At 34.7% G+C, this 23,783-nt stretch overlaps 2 protein-coding genes across 9 annotated transcripts in view; one reads left to right on the forward strand and one right to left on the reverse strand.

Annotated features, from left to right (window-relative positions):
* LOC134663766 (dachshund homolog 1) overlaps positions 1-15,684 on the reverse strand; it is a 165,928-nt gene extending 150,244 nt beyond the window's left edge. For 4 of the 8 annotated variants that reach the window (XM_063520292.1, XM_063520266.1, XM_063520257.1 and 1 more), the window contains exon 1: positions 14,628-15,684. In XM_063520292.1, the coding sequence (XP_063376362.1) occupies positions 14,628-15,193 (566 nt within the window). In that variant the 5' untranslated portion in view covers positions 15,194-15,684. The remainder of the gene's footprint in view (positions 1-14,627) is intronic. The other 4 variants (XM_063520282.1, XM_063520273.1, XM_063520308.1 and 1 more) reach the window with 2 other exon arrangements.
* Positions 1-16,506, forward strand: part of LOC134663736 (protein retinal degeneration B) — a 427,614-nt gene extending 411,108 nt beyond the window's left edge. The window contains exon 3 of the transcript XR_010098172.1: positions 16,492-16,506. The gene's annotated coding sequence lies outside the window, so the exon portion shown is untranslated. The remainder of the gene's footprint in view (positions 1-16,491) is intronic.
* Positions 16,507-23,783: the final 7,277 nt, after the last annotated feature.

Below are 23,783 nucleotides of genomic sequence, written 5' to 3' on the forward strand. Positions count from 1 at the left end.
CTGCCAATTTAATGTTCTTCTTTGATCCCAATAGAACATAAAATGTCCCAGTATTTCTCTGTGTGGTACAGCAGAAAAAGCATATAATTTTCAGAAAAACACGACAATAAACACAACTTTGGTAACAAACAAAATTATTTTACTTCGTAATTTTTTTAAAATCTTCTATATCAGTTTATAATTTATCATTAAAATGCTAGGTATCCCTCCCTAAACATATTATTCAGAAATATATTTTGACCGCAATATCCGATGCAAAAAGCGTAATTTTAAACGTGTCTAATCGATTCGTAGCTCTAGCTTCCGCCCAATGTTGAAAACATGCGCAAATAGAAAAAAGTAAAAAGTGCAAAATCATATCGCTGTTACAACACAAATGGTTATTTTTTATCCGTTTTTTCCAGTCTCGAGGGTACACTAAACGTTTGCAACCATCTCTATTATTCGGCACCCATCTGACGTAAGCACATTCGCCACTCAACAGTTAGTTATTAAATAATAATACATATAATAACGCATTCATATCTAGCATCTGAATTGATGGCAATTTTAATGTAAGGGTTCTTTACGTACACTTATACAAGGTCAGTTTGGAATGGTATATCTAATCAGCATATTTATAATGTTTTGTAATTGTAACCCCTAGTTAATTCATAATAATTACGATGGTCGGTAGTAAATTAAATATTTCATTAGTATCCACTAAAAAAGCCGAGTCAATCTAACCAGATTATGCTGACTAGGTTAAATATAGGTTAAAAATCCAAAGAAAATACGAAACCGTGTTACAGTATTAATAATCTAATAAGTCAACGAAACCAGCCATCAAGAACGATTTATTACTTATTCCTTTCTTAACAACGCATTACGTCAGTTTCTATTTACCTCAAAATGTTTCATTTGCATAATAGCTTTTTTTCCTCCATTACTATTTACGTTAATTTTCTGATTCGTGGGGCCGGGTCGCACGCACAGAAAACATAAAGACAATCTGCGTATGGTAGCCATTTATGTAAATAAAATCCACGATATAGCATTATGGATACGGCGTATAATACAGGCGTGGCTTACGCATTTACATTTTTGTTCCAACCATTTTTGCTGTAACATTCATTTACATTAATTTCATTCCCACTGCAACAGTGTTAAATTACAACAAAATAACTAAAAACATAATTAAAATTCGCATCAAAAACGAAATGGAAACAAAGTTAATAACAATTTACGTTCGTTTAATCAACAGAACATCAAGCAATAAGTCCTATTTAAGAGCAGGATAGAATTTCTTATTTGATTCGTCTTGAGTCATCAGAAACAAAGTGCGTCCGTCAGCGGCGGTGTTATTATCGCGTCTTAATAATTACAGGGCACATCAATCAAGGGCACATGCAGATAGAGTTTTGTGCGAGTCAGCGCAGCGCAGCCCACTGTGCAACCCTTTCTTTGATATCTATAATGATATTTCGAATGGAATTATTAAATAGCGTTCCCTAAATGTGCAGCTAGGGATGTGTTGGTTCCATGTAGGGATCACAACATTTGTCGATATACTAAATTGATCGATGAAGCTTTTTTAATCACTTCTATCAATTTAGTGTTTATATGGTAATATTTGTTGCGTTTCCTATTGTCCATAAATGTGGTACGTGTCTATGAGTTACTGGCTTCAAATTCCGCAACGATAGAATTATGCCATACAGACCGTTTGTAAAGCTTAGATAGAGCCAATTCTAACGATACCATACTCGGTTGGGTAGTGTCATTTGATTACAGGTTTTCATTGACCACTTCATTATCAAACCAGCTCAATAACACCATTGTATATTACACTACATTTCGACCCTACATGTGTATGGGGCAATTTAAATTGTATGCTAGTTTTAAGGTGTGATTTTTAAGAACAAGTATGGATTATAAACCTAATACTAATACGTGAGCAGATAATAAATCGACATTCGATTCGATTTTTTAGACTTTTAATTATAAGAGGTGAGTAACGACTAGGTTTCAGTCTACCGAAATTATAAACTACTGAATTAAACATTATTTACAGTATTTCCACCCAAATACACGATAAACCCGTGGCTCTTCACACGATGACAGGCTCTTTTCGTGTAGAACGCTCAAATTGACCGCAATTAAAAGAACAATGACTAGTTTCAATTCCCCAAACTTAATTTCCTTCGATGCAAACGTGTAGCTAACTGGAAATATAACGCTTTAAATACATTAATTTACTCAACTGCTGTTTTTTGACTGGTCATTTGATGCGTTACCGTAAAACGGGGTGAGTAGGTTTCGCGGGGAGAGGTGGGTTATGAATGGGGAGAGAAGGTTTGAGAGGGGGGTGAGAAGGGATTTTAAGGCTACTGCTACAAAAATAATGTATTCCAATTTAAAATGGAGCTATAGTAATACGCATAATAAAAAAAATCGATCCAACAATCTTCCAAAATCACCTTTGTATGAAAACTCTTCTCACCCCAAATACGATTCTACGGGGTGAGGTGGGTTTTCCTCTTTATCGTCAAAGTTATGAAATGGAACTACCCAAAATAAAATAAAAACAAGAACAAAACCATTGAATAAAATTAATAAATTGTTTTATGTAAATAAAAACTAAAATACAAACGTCCGGAACACTTATTAATTATTATATACACCATTCAGTTTTCATATGTAAAAATAAAATGTTATCGAGGTTTGAATTTCAGTTTTGACCCTACTCACCCCATTTTACGGTACTTGGTCGAAAATATTAGTGTGTTACGTATGGGTACATACCTAGGTTTATATAGTAGTATAACATAACGAAGTCGTGATAAACATCATATAAAACTTGAACTAACCCCCGATAATTTTTTTTTTGTATAACTGCAAAATTCGAGATGCTGTTTTTACAAAATTATCTATGGATTTTGTAGAACGAATTGCAACATTACAATTTTATTGCGCATGTCAATTGCATAACAAACTTTTGAGTTTTAACCAAACTCTGATGTAACCTTTGAAGCCTGTTGATGATTTATTAAATTCTTAGTTCGTAACATTAATAATATATTTACTTTCCAAGGCTTAGCCAAAAACCATCCTTTCTCATTATTTTGATCGAAGTGAAAAAAAACACTTTGTAGTGTTACAAAGCGCCGATAAGCTGTCCGATAGACCAATATAAGTAATAATTAGTCTCTCGGCCTTGCCACGAGTCGTGGACCATTGGCACGCGTCAATACTGACTGACATCTTCACCCATCATCACATTACACCCACACAAACCTGCTGACACCACTGCTGCAATCTAAATCTCAGTGAAATTCACCTTTAACACCTTCACTTTAAGCTCAACCCATTAAGCTGGCCAGGTCTATGAGACTGCATTGATCGTTGTAACTAATGTTGCTCTGTCTCTAAAAGCAATCTAATTAAGTTTTTTAAGAGTATTGAAATTTATTATTGATTGGCAGATGGCGCCAGCAGCTATATGAAATGAATTGTTCATATTGTAAGTCTTGAACTTAACGGTCAAATATAATGTGCGTGGAAACGTCTTGTGAGGGCGATTAAATTGAAAAAGTTATGATTATGACATTCTTGATGTTTGAAGAAGCGGAAATGTAGATGCATTTTCACAGGTTCGAGGGAAAGCAAATAGGAGACTCGTTGCGGTGTCACGTACCACTTTTGTATGCGGCGACACGTTTCAACCACGACCTAACTTGCACTAAGAGAACATCTCACACAGAGCTCGTATTTCTGTGTGAGCTCGTTATTTTCCATGGGAATGAACATTTTCCCTTTTTAGGTTCCAATTGAATTAGTATTCAGTGGCAGAATGCTAATCGTAAAAACGTTCTCTGTGGCACGACTCGCGCTGAGCGGCGTGGAATCAGAAGGGATCCATCAACATCAGCGCAATTCCGATCACGAAATCCGCCATCAATCATAAACATCAGAAAGGATTAAAATCTACGTTGCACCTTCCAAAGCTCGAGTACCCTTGTTTTTCTCTAACCCGTAAATACTGAGGGGCGTAAGTACGGCTGGGGGGCGGTAAATATTATCAAGGGGAAGAGGGGGAATGCCCCCGCCTCGGAGGGGGGCACTATCCCTTATCGCGAGCGTTACCCTCGCCGCCGGCGGCCGCTAGACCGCCAAAATGTGGGACAAATCGATTCCTCTGCCCCATTTTTGTGCATCTGGACCGCTATCGATTTTTATGCACACGGTGGCAATCGATATCATCACAGAAGAAGAAATCTAGAGTTTGTTTTCCCTTAAACAAAGTTAGTTTTGCTTGTGGATTAGGGTCATGGCCGTGCAGTCAGCATTTGCCTTAAAATATCTTTGCTAACAAAGTCACTTTATGGCGAAGATAATTAGATACTCGAAATGTTCCTATATGGAAGAAATTAAATATTTTTATAGAGGCTATAAATATATTTTAATCAAAGTTACAAAGCTTTAGCGACTCGTCGTGAGAGTAGTGACGTCATTCAGGGCAACATGTAATTTATAAAGGCACATTTAAATATTTTAAATTAATGTATCAGTATCTGTTAAAAAATATATTCGTAATAAAACAATTGAAGATTTTGAATTTAATCGAATAAAAGGTTACTCGTTTACATTCAAGAACTTTGTTATTTAAAATGTACAAATCTTTCAGACGTGAAATATGTAATTGTATTTTAAATTTAATTTATTGAATTAGCCTCTGCCCGCGACTTCGTCTGCTGCGAAGAACTCGTAAAACTTGAATTATTTTACTTACAAAAATAGGTAACTTATTATCTAAAAAGTTTCGAACACTACATTGTTAGACATTGGCATATTGATTGCAATAAAACAACTCCACGGCCATAAACTGCAATTTACTACTATCTGTTAAGCTGCAACTTGCCTTCAGCCCATTCGGCGCTACAGCTGGTAAGTTTTATCGATTCTCTTTCAAATGTTGCTAATGTTTTATTAAGTTTTATTATAAACCGTATATCAGAGTTTACGAGGACTCTGTCTGGGGTTAAGTAGTCCTTATCTCATTCGTTGCTTTGTAACTCTCCGATTGTATAGTAGGCATTATTTAAGTTAAATTATTTATACAAGCTTAGATTTGCGTAAGTTTAAGAAAAGTAAGCTAATAAAATGTTCTTGAAGTTGATTTGTGTGCATTATAAATCACACGGAACAGTTGCTACATAAAAGGTAGGTCATGATGGAGGCATTTTTAAAATCACAAATAATTACAAGTAGGTATGTATAATAATTTCCAATTGTAATCAACGTGTACTGTAAATATACCTTAATTATTAAAAAAGTTATTAAGAGCCCTTCAACGTGCACACTAGCGCCACAGCGAAATAATCGTGGTTATTTAAATTTAACGAAATATATTGAAAAAAGGGGGCCGCTACGCTACGCTAGTGTGCACGTTGAAGGGCTCTTAAACTATCAATCAGACTTGTTTCTTTTGATTCTAACAATGAAGTTATCTCAAAGCAATAGAAATGATACCTTGATTTAACATCAATCTATATACCTCAAGGAACCTGCAATAACATGGCATAAATTAATATCTAGGTATCTCATTTACAGAGTGTCCCATTAATAGAAGTGAGAATAAAAGTTTTTTAGAGGTGCAATTCTTAAATACCATATTTGTTTGTAATTGTTAACAATAACAAAAAAAAATCAACAAACCCTGTCTATCAGCACACAAACAGAATTTTATATTTATTCTTAACATATCCTAATTCTAATTTAACTTTAAGTATGTTATAACTATTACTTTACACTTTAGGTCTTAATTAATTAGATATGTACTAAGAATTAACGCATGTTGTGTTTACCTATAATTGGATAGACACTTATTTATGTACTTATGGCTTTTATCTGTAATTTCTGTAGTGTTGTATCTGTTGGTAAACCTTAAATAAAAAAAAATAAAAAAAAATATCCTGAATGGTTCTACAAGAGAAGTAGATTTTGTCGCATTAAATTTACAAAGACTTCATTGCCTTTCCTCTTTCATACACAGATATCAATTTTGGGATTTTCACGTACCTACTAATGAAGATTTTAGGTACCTATCGTTTCGGTTATTCGTATTGAGGTTAACTGAACTAGCATGACAAATACGAACGTTTCCTAGAAAATACAATGGAAAACATTTATGCACTACATCGGTCTTCGGTCTACATCTGTACCCCAGACACAGAGGATAAATTGAACACAAGTATTCTTTAAACTATTTATACAGTCTCAGTAAAAGAAGTGAAATACATTCGCTTAGATAAATATTACGAGAAAATTGGAAGATCTATATATAGAAATATGAAGGTTTGTTTTGTCCCACAAACAGAGGTAATTCAGTTCTAAAGTGTAGGAACCTCAGCGTGAGTTCAAGCAATGGATCTCTTCACTTATCCAGGTCCCCACTTACCTACTTTACTTCCAAATTTGACGGTAATATATAAATTATATTTTAATATTTCTTCGTATTCACCGAACACAATGAAAACGATAGAAATGGGACCTCTTGTTCTTGGGTGTATTATACTTGTTTTAGATCACAAGTACATAATTATCTTATGTACTAGAAGTCATCGAAGATCACTATATTTGCATAATTTAGCTACCTACATATTAAGTTATTATACCAATTTATATTTACTGGTAGGGACGAAACTAAACGTAGGTAAACCTTACTTACCTATATGGTAAAATAGATATTTAGACGATTGTTAACACATAATAACCAGATGAAAATGTACACAATAAACGGTAAAAGAGATCTGAATGTACGCACAAAACGTTGTAACGAGGCCCACTTTACTCAAAGCGCTGATTATTTAGTTTAATTGATTATTACCATGGGAAGGCGACGCTCAGCTCGCTCGGCTTTTTGCCGTATCACTATAACGGGCTAATTGTTCAATCTTGCGGAATCTCTCCACAATAATAACTTCATTTTGTCACGCCGCTGAAGATAGTTTTTCCCGAGCAAGATACGTGGCGGATAAATGGTGACTTGACGTTGATAATGCAAAGAATTTCGATAGAAAACATGCGTTTCAAGTATTTATGTTAGCAAAAAATAACACAGTGCAAACCCATTTTAACATTTTAGTTGAATGATGCCATCGATCAAATGGTGCTTGAAAAGTAATATAATTACTCCGCATTTAGTATCAAGTGATGCGCATCTCAATCTCTCAATGTTAACTTCAGACGTAGCAAAAACAGTCACTCACGTTAAAACAAAATAATATGTATGTGAAATATTCCCAAAACATAGCCAACATGAACCTGTGCGTAGAGCACCTATAAAATCCATAAGAGTGCGAAGCTGGCAGCATCTTCAGTATTCGCAGCTGACGCCAACCCCTCTAGACCTATGAATATTGTAGTAAATTTTGTTCTGGGCCCAATTTTATTATTCTACTAAGAAGGTAAACATCTCTAAATGTCTATTTAATTCACGTTACAGTGATTAACACTAATAACATCAAATAAGTCACTGAGTCAACTCCGGCGCATATGAGAAGATTTTCACTGACAATTAGTAAGCGTGTCTTCACACAATGGGGAGCGGAGCGCGTCGCGCAAAAAGGTCGTTTTCCTGCATTTCCGCCTCCCATTGTCTTGATCTAATCTGCATTGGATTAATGACGATGCACGCCTTCAAACGTACCGATAGAAAAAATATTCATAAGTGAACTTGCACCGGCGCCGGTCTATGGTGAGGTACATTTGCATTAACCGGACTTCAATTACATACAGTTTTTTTTTCAGTGATTCAATTTTGTCATACTAATTAACTTGCAATGAGGATTTTTATGACTGTGTTTTTAGGTAACGTGATATATTAAGAATTTGTAAACATTATTTATTTAAATTTATTATTGTAACTAAATGTCCTAATCCAAATAAATTTAAGCATTTTGATTAAAAGCAATATAACGTTTTGTACTTATTTGATTTTGTTGTAAGTACGTAATGCTACACCTTAGCTTGCGATACAGAGTTTTATAAATAATTTTAATAATAATAAAACTCACAGCATGTGGTAGAGCTAATTGAAGGGCGTAGAATGCAACATAGTATTTTGAAGACCGTAAATTAAAACAAGACGTTTATAACTTTGCATCATTCGAATTGTTGTGTCCTCAGTGATCCTTTTACAATCTACTCTTTAAATATGGCATGAAAATATGCAACAGTTTTGTTGCTAACCGTACTTTCATTAGTAGAACAAGCGCAATCCATCATTTTCTCGCAGCGTTTATACAACTGTAACAGTTCATCTCATGATAAACTGCAATGACTCCCTCTTCTGACTATAATTAAACATGATTAGAGCTCAACACATGGTGAGCCGCAATTATAAGACGTTACAACGGCTACCGGCGCTACACGCCATGCGATAGTTTCCATCAACCATTCAATAACTAACACGGATGCGAATTTTAATTAAGCGAGCACGTTGTTTCATTATGTCGCTTATTTTTGCATTGTTTTGTTGACCGTAACATTAGCACTCGGCGAGGTTCACCGGTGGATGGCTCGTCAGGAACGAAACGTCGCGACGCGTGCAAACGTCGCCCCCTCGAAGCCCAAAGTGTTCCAATTGTGGGAAGCAAACGTCCCAAATCCATTCAAATCTGCAGTCATGAATGAACGGAATGGGAAAGAGACGGCGGCATTTTCGCGAGGGGCACGAGTGAGATGCAATTTGAATGGTACGCGAAACGGGAATAGAGTGTGAGATAATTCCGTCTAGCCGGAGGGATTCCCCAGTGTCATTGGTGTGCGTTTTCCGAATGTTACGGGAGTCGGGAATGTCGGCACTCGTCTTCCGTTCGTTTCCATTCGTATTGTCGTTCGTTCTTTCCGACGTACCCCTGCCACTTGTTGATCAATCGTAATAAATTGCCACCATGATTTTCCCATTGTGGAGCAGTTTGTCGCTTTACTGCGGAAGAAATTGAGTTTCCTTCAGTTGGTACAATTTATTTGTTACTTGAGTGAATAGCTTTCGGTAATATTGTTGTTGCTTTATTTGCTTAATACTGTGATTGAGCATTATGCGTGTTGGAACTTTTACTACAGGTTCATTTGAAAGCAGACATGCCTTAATTGTCTTTGTTAGTGAAAGCCCGTTTCCATTTGCATATATTGGAAGTAGCCAGGCAATGAGGCAAGTTTGAGACTTACTATACATATATATGTATTCTCTTATGACCCAAAAGCAATTATATTTCAATAGTATCTAAGAAGCATTAGTAGTATCGAAGAAGCAGTAATTAGCACAAATAGAGGAACGGAAAACAAAAAACAATCGGAGTGTAGAAATGTGTTCGGAAGTATAGAAAGTAAGGTTGGATTCGATTGCTGTGCAGATTCAATTGATAATAAGCGCAGCGAAGCGTTGTGTGAACGGTGCTCATCGCAATAAAAATACTAATGATGACTTTTATCATTGAAAGCGAAACTTGCTAACCAAATCACTTAACTCGTCTAATTAAAAAAACCTCAAGAATTTACAGTGAACAAAAAAAGGAACAGCTACAAATTTTAACAACTATATATGTGTCTAATAAGTTTTTTGAAGTGCATATATTATATTATAATTGCGCGAGAATTTACGTGTTTGCGAAAATGCTACTAATTACTCATTAATTACTAACTTTTTATTTAACCTACCTATAGTTAAAAATTAACGACTCAAATTCTAGCTATGCATCAATTACCTGTCACTATTGACTTTTAAAATTAAAACTCGAATAAAAAATCAGGCAACTTGATTTAAAACCCAGCCGTTACATTAACATTGTCTTCCCATCATGCACACATAACCAGCTGCAGGCGCGGCGTGTGTGAGACACTGCATTGCGGCGTCTTGGTTTAATATTTCAATGAGAACCACCACTTGGAGTCATGCCAGTCGGAACCACCATTCACGATATTATTCCCGACAGATACCTACCGCCTAAGCTACGGATACATACTAGGCCTACCTATTTGCAGTTCGTGGCGATCCTATTAGTGCGGTCAGGACTGTTACAACGCACAGAGCGACACAAGCTGCCCGTGAAATTATCAATTTTGAAATATACATGTCGATTCATTAAAGCTGACGTTAATTAATGGCATACATAAATGATACAATTGATTTAAATCATTATCCGAGTGACATTTTAAAATCTACATGTAGGTACTAATCATTTTAATCTCTGCATGTGTTCGTACCAGCATACATACTATTTTTTACAGGTGCATTTTGTATTTTATTAAATTATTACAACACATAAAAATAACAGAAGTGCGCGTGAGCGGGCAGAATTGTAAAGAGAAGTATAAATTTTACGATATTGACAATATAATTGACGACGGCGACAGTTTGATTTTTAGAAAACAACTACATATTTATATGCGAGTAGATATATTAAGCTAGGTTCGTTAGGCACAAACTAGTTACTCCGTAGGTATAGGTACTGCCATCATGTACCTACATATTTAGATGCTTAACTTACTTCTATGCATATCATTTAAACCCTGAGAAAGGTGACTTGTAAATCTTGTAATCAATAAATTGAAATACTCTATATAATATGTACTTAGTAAAAAAATTAGGAGAAGATTTTAAACTGTTTTTTAATACATATTATACTACCCGCAAAGTTAATTATAAAATGATTTTCCACCATGTCCTGCGAGATATCCGTGTGACACTCCTTTTGAAGGCCTTTAAATTGTTTACATTTCTCCACAGCCCCATGCGACAGCGTGTGGCCCTACCTACCTGGGCTACACAAAAGTTCCAAAGTTCCTGCTAAGTTCCGGCACGGCTACCGGCTACAAAGGTAATGAGTTATTTCAGTGTCTTGTTTATTTACAAAATATCACTACGTTTGAAGACGGACCATCAAAATGAGTCGTTAAACTGGAAATTCCATAAAAAGTGTTGTCGGCGTGTTGATGACCTCCGTAATTGAAGAGCAGAGACAATGGACGGAACCCGACTGAATTCGATAGATCCAACTGGACGTTTCGGATTCTGTTCGGTGTCGATCGCCTATTGTTTCATTCTTTATTTGACAATAATGCAATCACGCTCTCCGCTCTTTTACAACACTATTATTAAGTTGGATAGTAATGAAACTTAATTACTGTAAACTGAGAATTGTTTAAAGTTACATTATAGAAATAATTATTGTGATATTTTATGGCTTCTTATGTAATTATTATGGTAGGTATTACCTTTCTACTATTGACATTAAAAAAATATTAACAAATTATTTATTCTTAATATTCAGGTCCTGAACAAATAAATATGTATGTACATATATCAAAGTAGTGATCAATAGGATGGCAAAATTGGTAAAATATAACATTCAGTAAATTGATAAAAAAAAATTTTAACTGTCTAGTTCTATTTTCTTAAGGTGTTTACTGTTTAAATTTAATTTAGTTAATTACAATCGGACACCTTAAATATTCCAATTAAGACACGGTAATTTTTTTTATATAAACAACCAAGTCCTGCCAATGAATTAGTTTAGGTGGGTGTATTTGATGCAGTCGTTGCATTCATCATACCAAAGCAAACAAACGAATCTGACATCAAATGCATCACTCAATTCAGAAAAGCAAATCTTCAAAGAGTTAAAGAACACGACGCCCTAACGTTCCGTTCTCCACGGTAACGTAACCCGATCTTCGTTTATCTGCCGTCGAGCAATTATTGAAGCGTGAAAAGGAGCGACCTCCTATTATTTACACACGTTTTGTAATGCGGGCATTCCATTTTTGAAAAATATTGCGTTTCCTAGCGAACAACGACATGCAGGGGTTGCATTCTATCGTAAAAAGTTATCTATCTATATTACATACGTACCTATAACTGCACGCAATTTTTTAAAGTGCGTAATACCTGAATATGAAATTGTCTTTTTTAAACTCATTTACTTATGTTGTTGTGTTATTTATTTATGTTAATAACTTACTGGTCATGTTCCATCTGTGCAGCGAAAGTTACCCGTTTAACATACCTATATTAATATCAATATCTTACCTACCTCCTTAGGCTTATCATTGTGTGTAATTATACAAATATTTTCTAATTCAGTAAATCTTCATCCATATCAGGTACTCTCTTTCCCGCTTATTAAGTATTACCTATTGACTGACTATGATGAACTGTTTATCAATATGAGAAATTATTATTTTTATTCATTAGCTTTTTTATTAGTATTCTGTGTGTTATGTAAATACTATACATGAAACTTAAATATAGTAAAATAAAAATATTCTTATAGGTAATACTTACATCCATTGTGATATGTGATAGGTTTGAATTGAAATAAATTAAAATAATACTGGCTTCGCATTCCCCACTAAACCTTTCCGTATTTAAAAGTTCGAATGAATTGCAAATTCTAATAAATTGTTTCTTGTATTACAAAGGGTTAAAGACGAAGATAATAAATACAAGTAGTTATGTACCTATGGCAAGATAGGTACACTTATACCCACCTAAAGTTAGGCTGTTTGTTACTCATTCATTACATTTCAAAAATCGTGAGTCATCTGTCATGCTAACACAAACGATCAGATACCTACATATATACAGTCAGGTATAAAAATATGGGTGTGAACAACTTACTCAAAAATATGTCCCATAGTTCCTAATTCGCTGACATAAGAGATATTGGACATATTTTTAAGATGATGTGTGCACCCATATTTTTACACTTTACTCTAACTACAGTTACAATTCCTAAAACGCCTGATATAATAGGTATAGGTATTACTAACGAAAATAATGGTCAAGGTGTCTTAATCCGTACAATTTAAATAGGTATATTACTTGTTGGTTCTAAATTTGGTAATAACTGTAAAAAGTTGGAATCAATCAATCATACATCACAGTTATAACTATGTAACTACAAATGCGAATAAAGAAATAATATTTTTTATAGATTTAAATAAACCTCATGCTTGAATGCGTCCGAAATCATACGAATCCATTTAGACATGTTTCCACTGAGCGATTTCTCTAATTCAACATTGTTTCTACCTGATCCGACATAGGATGTTTTTTACTATTAGTATTTGCAAAATGTTTTTTTTTAGAATAAAGCAAATCATGATGTCCATGGCATTAAAATATAACTAAATGATTGAGTTTAATATTATTAAGATTTGTCAGAGACAGTAGGTTTCCTATCAGCTTACATTTTTTTGATTTCTTTGCAACGTTGCTGTTAGCCAATAGGTAACCTACCTAAATAGGTACTATCCTATTTGTGGTATTCCGATGAACATATTATTTTATTTAAAGCCACATAATTTAATTACTAACTTTTATCTTCATACAAAGACAAAAAAAAATAAGCTTGAAACTTATTATTATTTATCTATTTTTAATCCTCTCATAATAAGCAGGTATACGAAGACCTTATGCAATCAATCTTCTTTTCTCACGTTATTTATTTCATTGCATTATATGAGGCAATCGTCAAGGAATCCTACTGAAGCATTTGTTTATTTTGTTCAGCATACAAGCCTCGCGAAAACACGAAATCTAGGTGCGTATGAGATCACGGGCCGAAACAGCCTTTCAATGATAAACCCGTACTGAACGCTGAGTCACATCACAGCCGTCACAGCAGCCGACGTTTCCGCCCAATAAACAAACGTTATATTACAAACATTAACCGTCAATACAAGCAAAAATTCAACTTTACTACTCCCAAGGCGACGCTTCCACGGGACATTACATTTTAAAAAAACGTAACGCGTCCAAATATCAAAATGAAACATCCTATTTAGGCCTACCCGCCGCTCCGACAAACAAGTTTTTTTTAATCTAACTTTACCGTTTGTAAAAATTACTATTTAAATATTTAAACTTCACCCGCTAATTAACAGGGATTTAACCCTTCCGTCGCCGAAACTCACTTTAATATTTAACCCAGTGGAAATATTTGACGCGTATTAAAACATGAAAAATTAATGCCGAGCACAACCCTCGCGCTTCGAAGGAATGTAAAAATCCTAGACCCACTAAGAACGTGGTCTTAACGCAGTAAATCATAAACATAAAATTCCTTGTCAGTAATTCGTTTGTTTTTAAATATTAAAAAAGTATTTCTATAAATATTAAATAAAACTGAATGAAAGAAAAATAAAGGAGCGACGCTAATACGATGACGTATATGTAGAAAACTACTTAATTAAAACTTATTTAGTAGCATAACATACAATAATATAATAATTTCATACTTACGAGTAGGTAGGTAATTTTTATTATTATTTATTTACCTGTTCCTACCTACCTATCTGTTTTTTGATGTAGTCAATGAACAAATAAAAAATAAACAATAGGTAATTCATCTAATGTCTTAGAATTATGGGTTCCGTATAAAAATCACAACAACGGGTAGGTAGAAAAAAGCGTAGGTACAAAGTTTTCTTAAACTCAAAACAGGCGAATGAACAGATAAAAGTAAAATAAAAAAAATATTCACATCACTTTACCGTCGCTCGACTCGGGCCGCAGAGGTGCAACAAATGAAACATTCACATTCACACGTAGTGGTTGTTGGGACGCGGTGGAAACGTACCTTGCCGTGGTGCAGTCCCGGTACAGCACGTCGAAGTCCTTGCAGGAGAGCAGCTTGCAACGGTTCACGCCCGGCTGGATGGCGCCCAGCCCGCGCAGAATGCGCACCTGCTCCACGTTGCACACCAGCGGCACTATGTCCAGTCTCTTCAACTTCGTATACACTGTATGCAGCCCGCCTACCAGGTGTTTAAGGAACAGTTCGAACGCCTGCGGCAGGCACAACATAGTGTCCCCTTGGATTATGAACGCGGCAACTTTCTGTCCTCGATAATCAACTAATTTACACTCGTTTGCCGAAGGGTCTGATGTCGAGATAGGAGGAGGGCTGCCGTAGCGCGGCGGCCCGTGGTGGTGCGCGGCCGCCATCAGCTCGAGCGGTGAGTGGTGCATCATCTGCAGCGAACCGAGCAACCCTAGCCCTGGCGGCGGCAGCGGCATCCTCGGCGCCAGCAGCTGCGGCGGACTCATGGCCCGCGCCGGCGACGCCGCCTTCACTCTCGGCGAACCCCCTGAGGACCCGCTAACTTCGCTGGTGGTCGACGCTGAGTCCACGGCGGACTCCATGCTCGCAATATCAAACTACGCGCGCATCACACACACGCCCGTCGCGCGCGCCGTTTCGCGCAACAATAAATAAAAAGCCGGAGCGAAACGAGGGCGCGGCCGCGTGCGCGCGCCCGCCCCGGCGGCCCGGTCTGATTGGCCGGTCGCCTTCGGAGCCCTAATTCGATTGGGCGACGACGTCGCCGCGGAGTCTCCGCCCTTTTTTCGTGTGCGTTCAGAGCGCGCGAAGAAACGTTTCTGTTTCTTTTGGGTGTTGTGCGGTGCGGCCGCGCGCCGCGGGCCGGGGGTGTATTGATAAAGAATGTCACCGGCAATCAATATGAACCGAGGTGCCGGAGAGCGAGTCGTACGATTTCCGCACCAGTAGAACACAGTCGCACGCTATGATGCCATATCTACACGATCTTCACCAACGCACGTGGTATCCTATCAAGTAAAACTTTTGTTGTAATGGCTCGATTACAAGTTTGTAACTTTGATCAATTGCTACTTTGAATACCTACATACTTGGTACTTATCCGATAACTTGAAACAAACTTTGATAACACAATACACTTTTTTATAATATTTATTTATTTTATATTTTTTATATTATACACTGTAAGTACATGTATTGTTAATAAATAATAAAATGTACCCATGTATAAAAAATGCATTTAAGTAATATTTTTAATTTTAGTGATTCAAATTGTATTTAGTTTTAATTTTATATTCCTGTTTATGTCCTTTAATAATTTATATTAATAAATGGTTTTAAACAAAAGTAATCGATAATATCGACAGTGTAATTAGTTGCAACAGTTTGTATCCACAGCTATCATACAACGTTCGCCACTCCGTTGACTACTGTTCTGCTCTTTACACTGTGGATGCATGACGCGTTTCGCTATTATCTCTGTATTGTCGCGACTGAAATGTAATATGTTTAAGTATTATTTTAATTTTATTTAGTAGGTAGGTATTATTTTGCCACTAGGTGTGAATACAATTATATTATAGAGTAGATAAGCATAGTATATTATTAAAATGGCTCTAGTGGCTGGCTGTTTAGGTACCTGGTCTACAATTTTATTGTTAACCTAAATACCTAAATAAACAATATGATTTAATGAATCTAATCTTCTATCTACGAGTAGACATACTTATGCAAAACCGTACCGTTACTAAGGCCCAGTTGCACTAACCACATTTAACAGACTGATTAACGTCAAACAGCAGTGAAGTATAAAAATACCCATACAAAAAAAAATAGCGAACGCTTTAACCGTGACAGACGGTTTGGTGCAACCGACCCTTAGATAGGTACCTACCTATACAGTACCTACAGTACATTCATAGTATACGGTACAGTGCTACATGAAATTGTAAAAATTAATAAAATGGAACTAAAGGCGAAACATAGTGGCAACACTAATTTGACTGGGTTGACTTGTCAAAACCATATCACAATAGTCGCAAATATGTCACATACTCATTGTAAACATGATATTATTTTAAAATAGGTACTTCTGTGGTAAAGTAGTTATTTTTCGAAGAAAAGCAATAGTAATTAAGCATAAAAAATAAAAGGGCTCCCATACAAAACAAACACGATTTTTAGTAAGTATTTATTTCAAGATCTGTCGTTCAGGGCTCTATCTAATACGTTTTTGTTTGAAGAAACGTCACTTTTGACTCTGACATAACCGATCCATGTCGTAATTTTAGCAAATTTTTAACGTATCTCTAAGTTCGAATCAGGCCGATGTTATGTAATATTCATTGACGTTTCTTCAAACAAAAACTTCACTTTTGACACTGACATAACCGATCCATGTCGTATCTTTAGCATATTTCTGACATAGGTATCTTAAAGTTCGAATCAGGCCGTGAGTGATCATACGGAAACCTCAATAAAGCACGAATTTTATTACGACCTAAGTTTAGATGATGATGATGATGATGACTATTTCCATACATAATTTAAGTTTCGATTGGCATTTTCTATCAACGATTGTCATCTTGGCTATTAGGCACCCTGAAATATGTTACAAAAATTACAATGATTTTTTATCTACGCACATATCATTAATGCTCTAAAATGCATTCAGAAACCATAGGAAATGACTAGCATTATGACAACCAATTTTACTATGAGTACTTTCTTATCTGTGGTAGTAGGTAAAATCTGTACTTTAAGGTGGTTCTCCTTGCTCGATTTTCATACAACTTTCTTGGCACCCTAGCTCCTATTATATAGGGTTTCTTCACTTGTATATGTAATGTTTGGGTAGTATATATATTTCTGTCTTCGCTTAACGTAAAAAAATACTAGATATTGATTAAAATTATTAAGAAAAAAGCCTTTGAATATTGGTAAAATTTTGCCTCATTGCTTGTTTGTGTGAGTGATGCTTATAGTATCGGTGTAATTCTAACATGGCGACTTCATTTGACAAGCAATCATTTTTAATTTGTCAAAGGTGTAACAGATGGCACTTTAAAACCGCAACACAGATTACCTGTGTATTTTGTTTTATTTTCACTCAATAGAGGGAGGTATATTTGATGCACAAAGCATGTTACGAGTATACCTACTCATTTAAGAATCTCCTTTCTGATATAATTTCATTCCCAGATTTAATATAACTTAATAATTATTATGATTATTACACAATAAAATACATTTATATATTTATACATAGAAAGGTCAGTCCAAACAATAATTCGCGTTACGGTCGTCCACAGAAAACCCTTGTGAATTCTGCTTTCGTTTCGGTAGAAATATAAATGTTCTCTGGAAAAGCCTATATTTATTGTAACAATGATTTTTAAACTAAAATACCTAGCTATATTTTTCTCAAAAATATATAGGTATGTGGAGAAAAATGTCATCTTCTTGTAAATAAACAAGATTCTATATCTTCTGCTTGTGCATAACAATAACATTAGTAGATGATATTTTTAGGGTTCCGTACCCAAAGGGTAAAACGGGATCCTATTACTAAGACTTCGCTGTCCGTCCGTCTGTCCGTCTGTCTGTCACCAGGCTGTATCTCACGAACCGTGATAGCTAGACAGTTGAAATTTTCACAGATGCTGTATTTCTGTTGCCGCTATAACAACAAATAAAATAAAGATTTAAATGGGGCTCCCATACAACAAACGTGATTTTTGACCAAAGTTAAGCAACGTCGGGAGTGGTCAGTACTTGGATGGGTGACCGTTTTTTTTTTGCTTTTTTTTTTGTTTTTTTTGCATTATGGTACGGAACCCTTCATGCGCGAGTCCGACTCGCACTTGCCTGGTTTTTTTCAAAAATGCTGCCTTTCACCCGAGTTAAAACACTCTACTTTTCTTTTCGCATACGAGGAAAGTAAAATGCATGTGTTTTTTTAAATACATTTTTATAGTAGGTATTTTTGAGAGTAGGTATTTTCAATTAACAATTTGGCCAAAAGTATCGTTATTTATGGAATGGGGAGTCAAATATCAGAATGGAAATTGTATAACAAATCCATTTATACCCAAATTTCAATTGCTTATTGTAAAAAGAATAATAAAATCGTACTTGCAATTGGAACCTAAACTGCCCTAGTGCAGAAACGTATCATTTCCTGCACACCTTTTACAACAACAATGACCCTCTTTCATATATTCGGTCAAATTGTGCTTTTTGAAAAACTAATTATAGCCAGCCTTTTATGAATGTAGTATGATACCTTAGGGTATGGTGCTTTACGCACACTAGCGTCCCTTCCCCTCCCCCTGACGCAACCCCCCCTTTTTGCATGAAATATGTCCCGGTTCACAGTTTTTTACATGTTTTGAGGAAAGTATACATTTTAGGTAAAAAGTGTCAATGAAAGAAATAATCCTTAATAAATTCTTAATAAAAAAGGTCATATTCATTTTTTTTATATGATGCACCTAATTCATGTATTAGCTTGTCAAAATTCGAAATAACATAGTTTTTACTTAGGGTTCGAAATTCATTTATTATACAAGGTGTAACATGAGGAAACCGAATAATTTTAACAGCGTATTCCTGATCACATTTAGAGACAAAAATGTCCTATAAACTTTTTGAAATTCGCCTAGTTTCAGAGTTAATACCAATTTAAAAAAAAAACAAGTCTATTGATTGTTACATAGTTCAAAACGCCTTTTTGATGGCGATGTTGCTACTATGGGATTTAGTCTAAATATCCTTATTGATATGTCAAAAAGTGACAAGTAACACTTTGCAAAAACTAAGTTTTACGAAAAAAAAAAACATTTTAAGTGACAAGTTTACCAATAGCATTTAATTTTTATGTACAAATTCATTCATAAAATTAAAAAAAAACCAAACAATATTTTTTTTTGGCGAAATTGACCTAAACACATATTATATATTACATTTTAGGATAAAAGTGTCAATGAAAGAAATAGTTCCTTATTAAATTCTTAGTAAAAAAGGTTATATTCATTTTATAACACTTATTATACAAGGTGTCCTCAAGAAATGCGAAAGATTTTATTTCTGAGGTCAAAAGAAGGAAAAAATGTATGTATGAGTTTAGGTCAATTTAGCTGAAAACAATTTTTTTTATTGTTTTTAGGGTTCCGTACCTCAAAAGGAAAAAACGGAACCCTTATAGGATCACTCGTGCATCTGTCTGTCTGTCCGTCTGTCACAGCCGATTTTCTCCGGAACTACTGGACCAATCAAGTTGAAATCTGATACACATATGTAAGTTTGTAAACAAATGAATTTTAAACATGGGGGCCACTTTTGGGGGGTAAATGAAAAAATTCAAAAATAAAAAAATTCAAACTATATCATGTTACATATCAAATGAAAGAGCTTATTGTAAGGATCTCAAATATATATTTTTTTATAATTTTCGAATAAACAGTTTAGAAGTTATTCAAGAAAATAGGCAAAAAGGCCCCCCCCCCCTTTATCTCCGAAACAACTAGGTTTAAAATTTTGAAAAAATACATAAAATAGGTCTATACCTATAGATGACAGGAAAACCTATTAGAAATCTACAGTCAAGCGTGAGTCGGACTTAATTACAGTTTTTGATCCGACTCCTACGGATTTTTTAAAGATTTCACTCACGTTTCGTATAAATAATGTTTAGTTTTAAGTTTATAAAATACATATGTATGTTAGTCTGCAAGGTATTTGTAATATGGGCCTTGTTCCCTGAATTAAATATCTAAATAAATAAAATAAAAAATACATTGTTAAAAATTGTGTAATATACGGAACCCTTGGAACGCGAGTCCGACTCGCACTTGGCCGCTATTTTTTAAATTTTTTGAATATATATGTATGTACATAAAAAGTAAATGTTATTGGTAAACTTGTCAGTTAACATGGATTTTTACTTTTTTTTCGTAAAACATAGTTTTTGCAACGTGTTACTTAATTGTCACTTTTTGACATATCAATAAGGATATTTAGACTAAATCCCATAGTAACAACATCGCCATCAAAAAGGCGTTTCGAACTATGTAACAATAGAAACTTGTTTTTTTTTTTAATTGGTATTAACTCTGAAACTAGCCGCATTTCAAAAAGTTTATAGGACATTTTTGTCTCTAAATGTGATCAGGAATACGCTGTCAAAATTATTCGGTTTCCTCATGTTACACCTTGTATAATAAATGAATTTCGAACCCTAAGTAAAAACTATGTTATTTCGAATTTTGACAAGCTAATACATGAATTAGGTGCATCATATAAAAAAAATGAATATGGCCTTTTTTATTAAGAATTTATTAAGGATTATTTCTTTCATTGACACTTTTTTCCTAAAATGTATACTTTCCTCAAAACATGTAAAAAACTGTGAACCGGGACATATTTCATGCAAAAAGGGGGGGTTGCGTCAGGGGGAGGGGAAGGGACGCTAGTGTGCGTAAAGCACCATACCCTAAGGTATCATACTACATTCATAAAAGGCTGGCTATAATTAGTTTGTCTTCCCCATACATTAGAACACAATTTAACCGAATCAATAGCATGAGAAATGAAACGGATATTTCTTGTTTTCTTTGCATTAGCATTTTTCTCTCGATAATTTAATCAATTTGCAACATAAGTAGAAGAATCCTCATATATCCATAAATATCAAAATATAAAAGGACATACATGTTCAGAAGATTTCGCCGTGCGACGTTGCCAAATGGTTTAAAGTACAACATGCTCGCAACGTTTGGATGTCAATAATTCGACAATGAAAAATTATATTTCAAATCAATTCAAACTTGATATTTTTGACAGTAATGGGTTACTTAAATAAGAAGGCATTTTTCGCCCGGGTCTACTATGGTCAAATGGTCTAGTGGCTTTTAGCTATTGAGTATAAGTTTAACAAGTTGAACAGCATGACAGGGTTCAAACCACGAACAAAGATTTCTTTTTGTATTTATTTATTTATTTTATTTCATCTTTTTGGTAATTTTATATGCCTTATTTTAAAAGTTATTTTAAATAAATGTGTTGTATTTGATTATTTCATGTAGGTATATCATTTCAAGAAAATTTTGGAAACTTTTATTTTATACCTGGTCAAGCAAATCTTCTCAGTAAAAAAAGGCGCGAAATCCAAATGTTCTATGAACGATATCCCTTCGCGCCTACATTTTTCAAATTTGCCGCCTTTGTCTACTGACAAGATCTGCTTGACCAGCTATACTTCGTCGATAGTTGACTTCTTATGTACCTATTCTGCGATCCTAATTAGCCTCATGCATGAATTTTTTTTAAATTATTTTAATCATTATTTATATCCTTTGAAAACCGGAAAATAAAAATACTTTTATTATAAATCTTCCCATATTATTATTAAAAAATAATTAAAATACTGAAAATGTTTTACTCACGTAAGTTTAGTTTCGAAGAATAACATACGCTTAAAATAATTCAAAAGAGAATGCTAAAATTATAAAATAAAAAAAAATTGGATTTGTCGGGGTTTGAACCATGTATCTTAGCTACAATCTGATTTTTTTCAAAATAGAGGCTACGGGTGCCACGAGCACATGACAGTTGATGGTCGAAAACATTAGTTGCTTCTGAATGCCTTGTAATTCTTAATCGTTGCTCAAACAAGAATTTATTATTTAATTTCCAATCTTTTTTCAACAATAAACATTTCATCCGCTGCGCCCTCTAGGTTACTTTACTGTAACATTACGAATCTGCTGACATTTGACACTGACTTTAAGGTGACTTTAAGTACGTAAGTGTGCGTGAATGCAAGAAATTGCAATATTTTGCAGTTGGATTCCGGTAATAACGAAATGAGACAATGTTGAGTTGAACATGTCTCGATTTGGATGTAGTATTTTTTATAGTTTTCGCACATATCAACACATCTTATGAAACTTTGTATTTTGGGAGAAATAGTGAAAATCCACAATTCGTGCACAGTGACGCCATCTTTTGGCTGATAATCGGCATCCCATCCCTAGACATCCACCTTAAAGTTATAACTTTATAGATTTTTGTAAGGTTATGAGTTTAAATTTGGAACAGCTGTCAAAACTCAAGTGGGCGTCTATTCTAGTATCCATAGATATTAAAACAATTATCGATACGAAACGTCAATTCAGTATATTTTTTTAATATAAGCCGTACGACATTTTATCTCGAGTGACATGAGAATAGGGACTTCATTCGTTTGTCTATGAATTTAAAAAAAACTACGGATGCGTGACATGTGTGAAAAAAGTTTTCATTTTCCGCCATTTGACGTACAGTTTATCTTTTAATTAGTTTTAGGTATAAAATTAATTTGTTTTCTTGTTTTTAAACAAGTTTTAAGCAAAAGTTTCATGTAAAATTAGTGATAAAAAGATATTTAAGGAGACGGCACCTTTCAAATCTGCGAGTTCTGCTAGAGAGTAACGATGGATGTCGGCTGAAATATGAGGTTAGTGAATGTATAAAAGAAGGTAATTATATGTGTGTAGATAAAGTAGTGTATGTAACTGTACATAATTATGCATTAAAACACTCGTGTGATCCTTTTAAGAAACTCACTTCGTTCGTTTCTTAAACCCACACTCGTGTTTTAATGTAGCAGTCACATAAACTACTATTAGTGTTTACGTGATGGTTATTCTTCAAAACATATTTGTTAATCAAATAGTAGAAAAAAAATCTAATTATATAGTCCGGATCATGTTGATCCACTTACTTTACGCCAGGTTAAAACAGGACCCAACAGTGTAAACACTTGCATTAAAAACAATAGAGTACTTAAGCATTCACTATAAATAAGTACAAGAAAGTTGCGCTGTTTAAAAACCTAAGACATTTCTTCCACTCACATACGAGTACAATCGCACTTCTCCAATTGTTGTGAACACAGCAAAGGAGTCTGTGTAAAGAGTGTTGCGAGTGCCGAACAATACGTTCGCAACGTTGGAGAGGTGCTCGATCACTCCTTTTCTCTCTCGAGAGGTCTCGCGACCACTGTTTTCATCCATGGGTAGACGGGTAAGCTGTTTTGTTATTGAATGTAATTGGCTTTGGTTTGAAGACGAGAAAGACATTTTTAGAACGAATATTTTATATATATATATTTTTTTATGTCTGTCTGAGGGG

Source organism: Cydia fagiglandana, chromosome 1 (genome assembly GCF_963556715.1).
Source record: "Cydia fagiglandana chromosome 1, ilCydFagi1.1, whole genome shotgun sequence".
NCBI classification, from domain to species: Eukaryota; Metazoa; Arthropoda; class Insecta; order Lepidoptera; family Tortricidae; genus Cydia; species Cydia fagiglandana.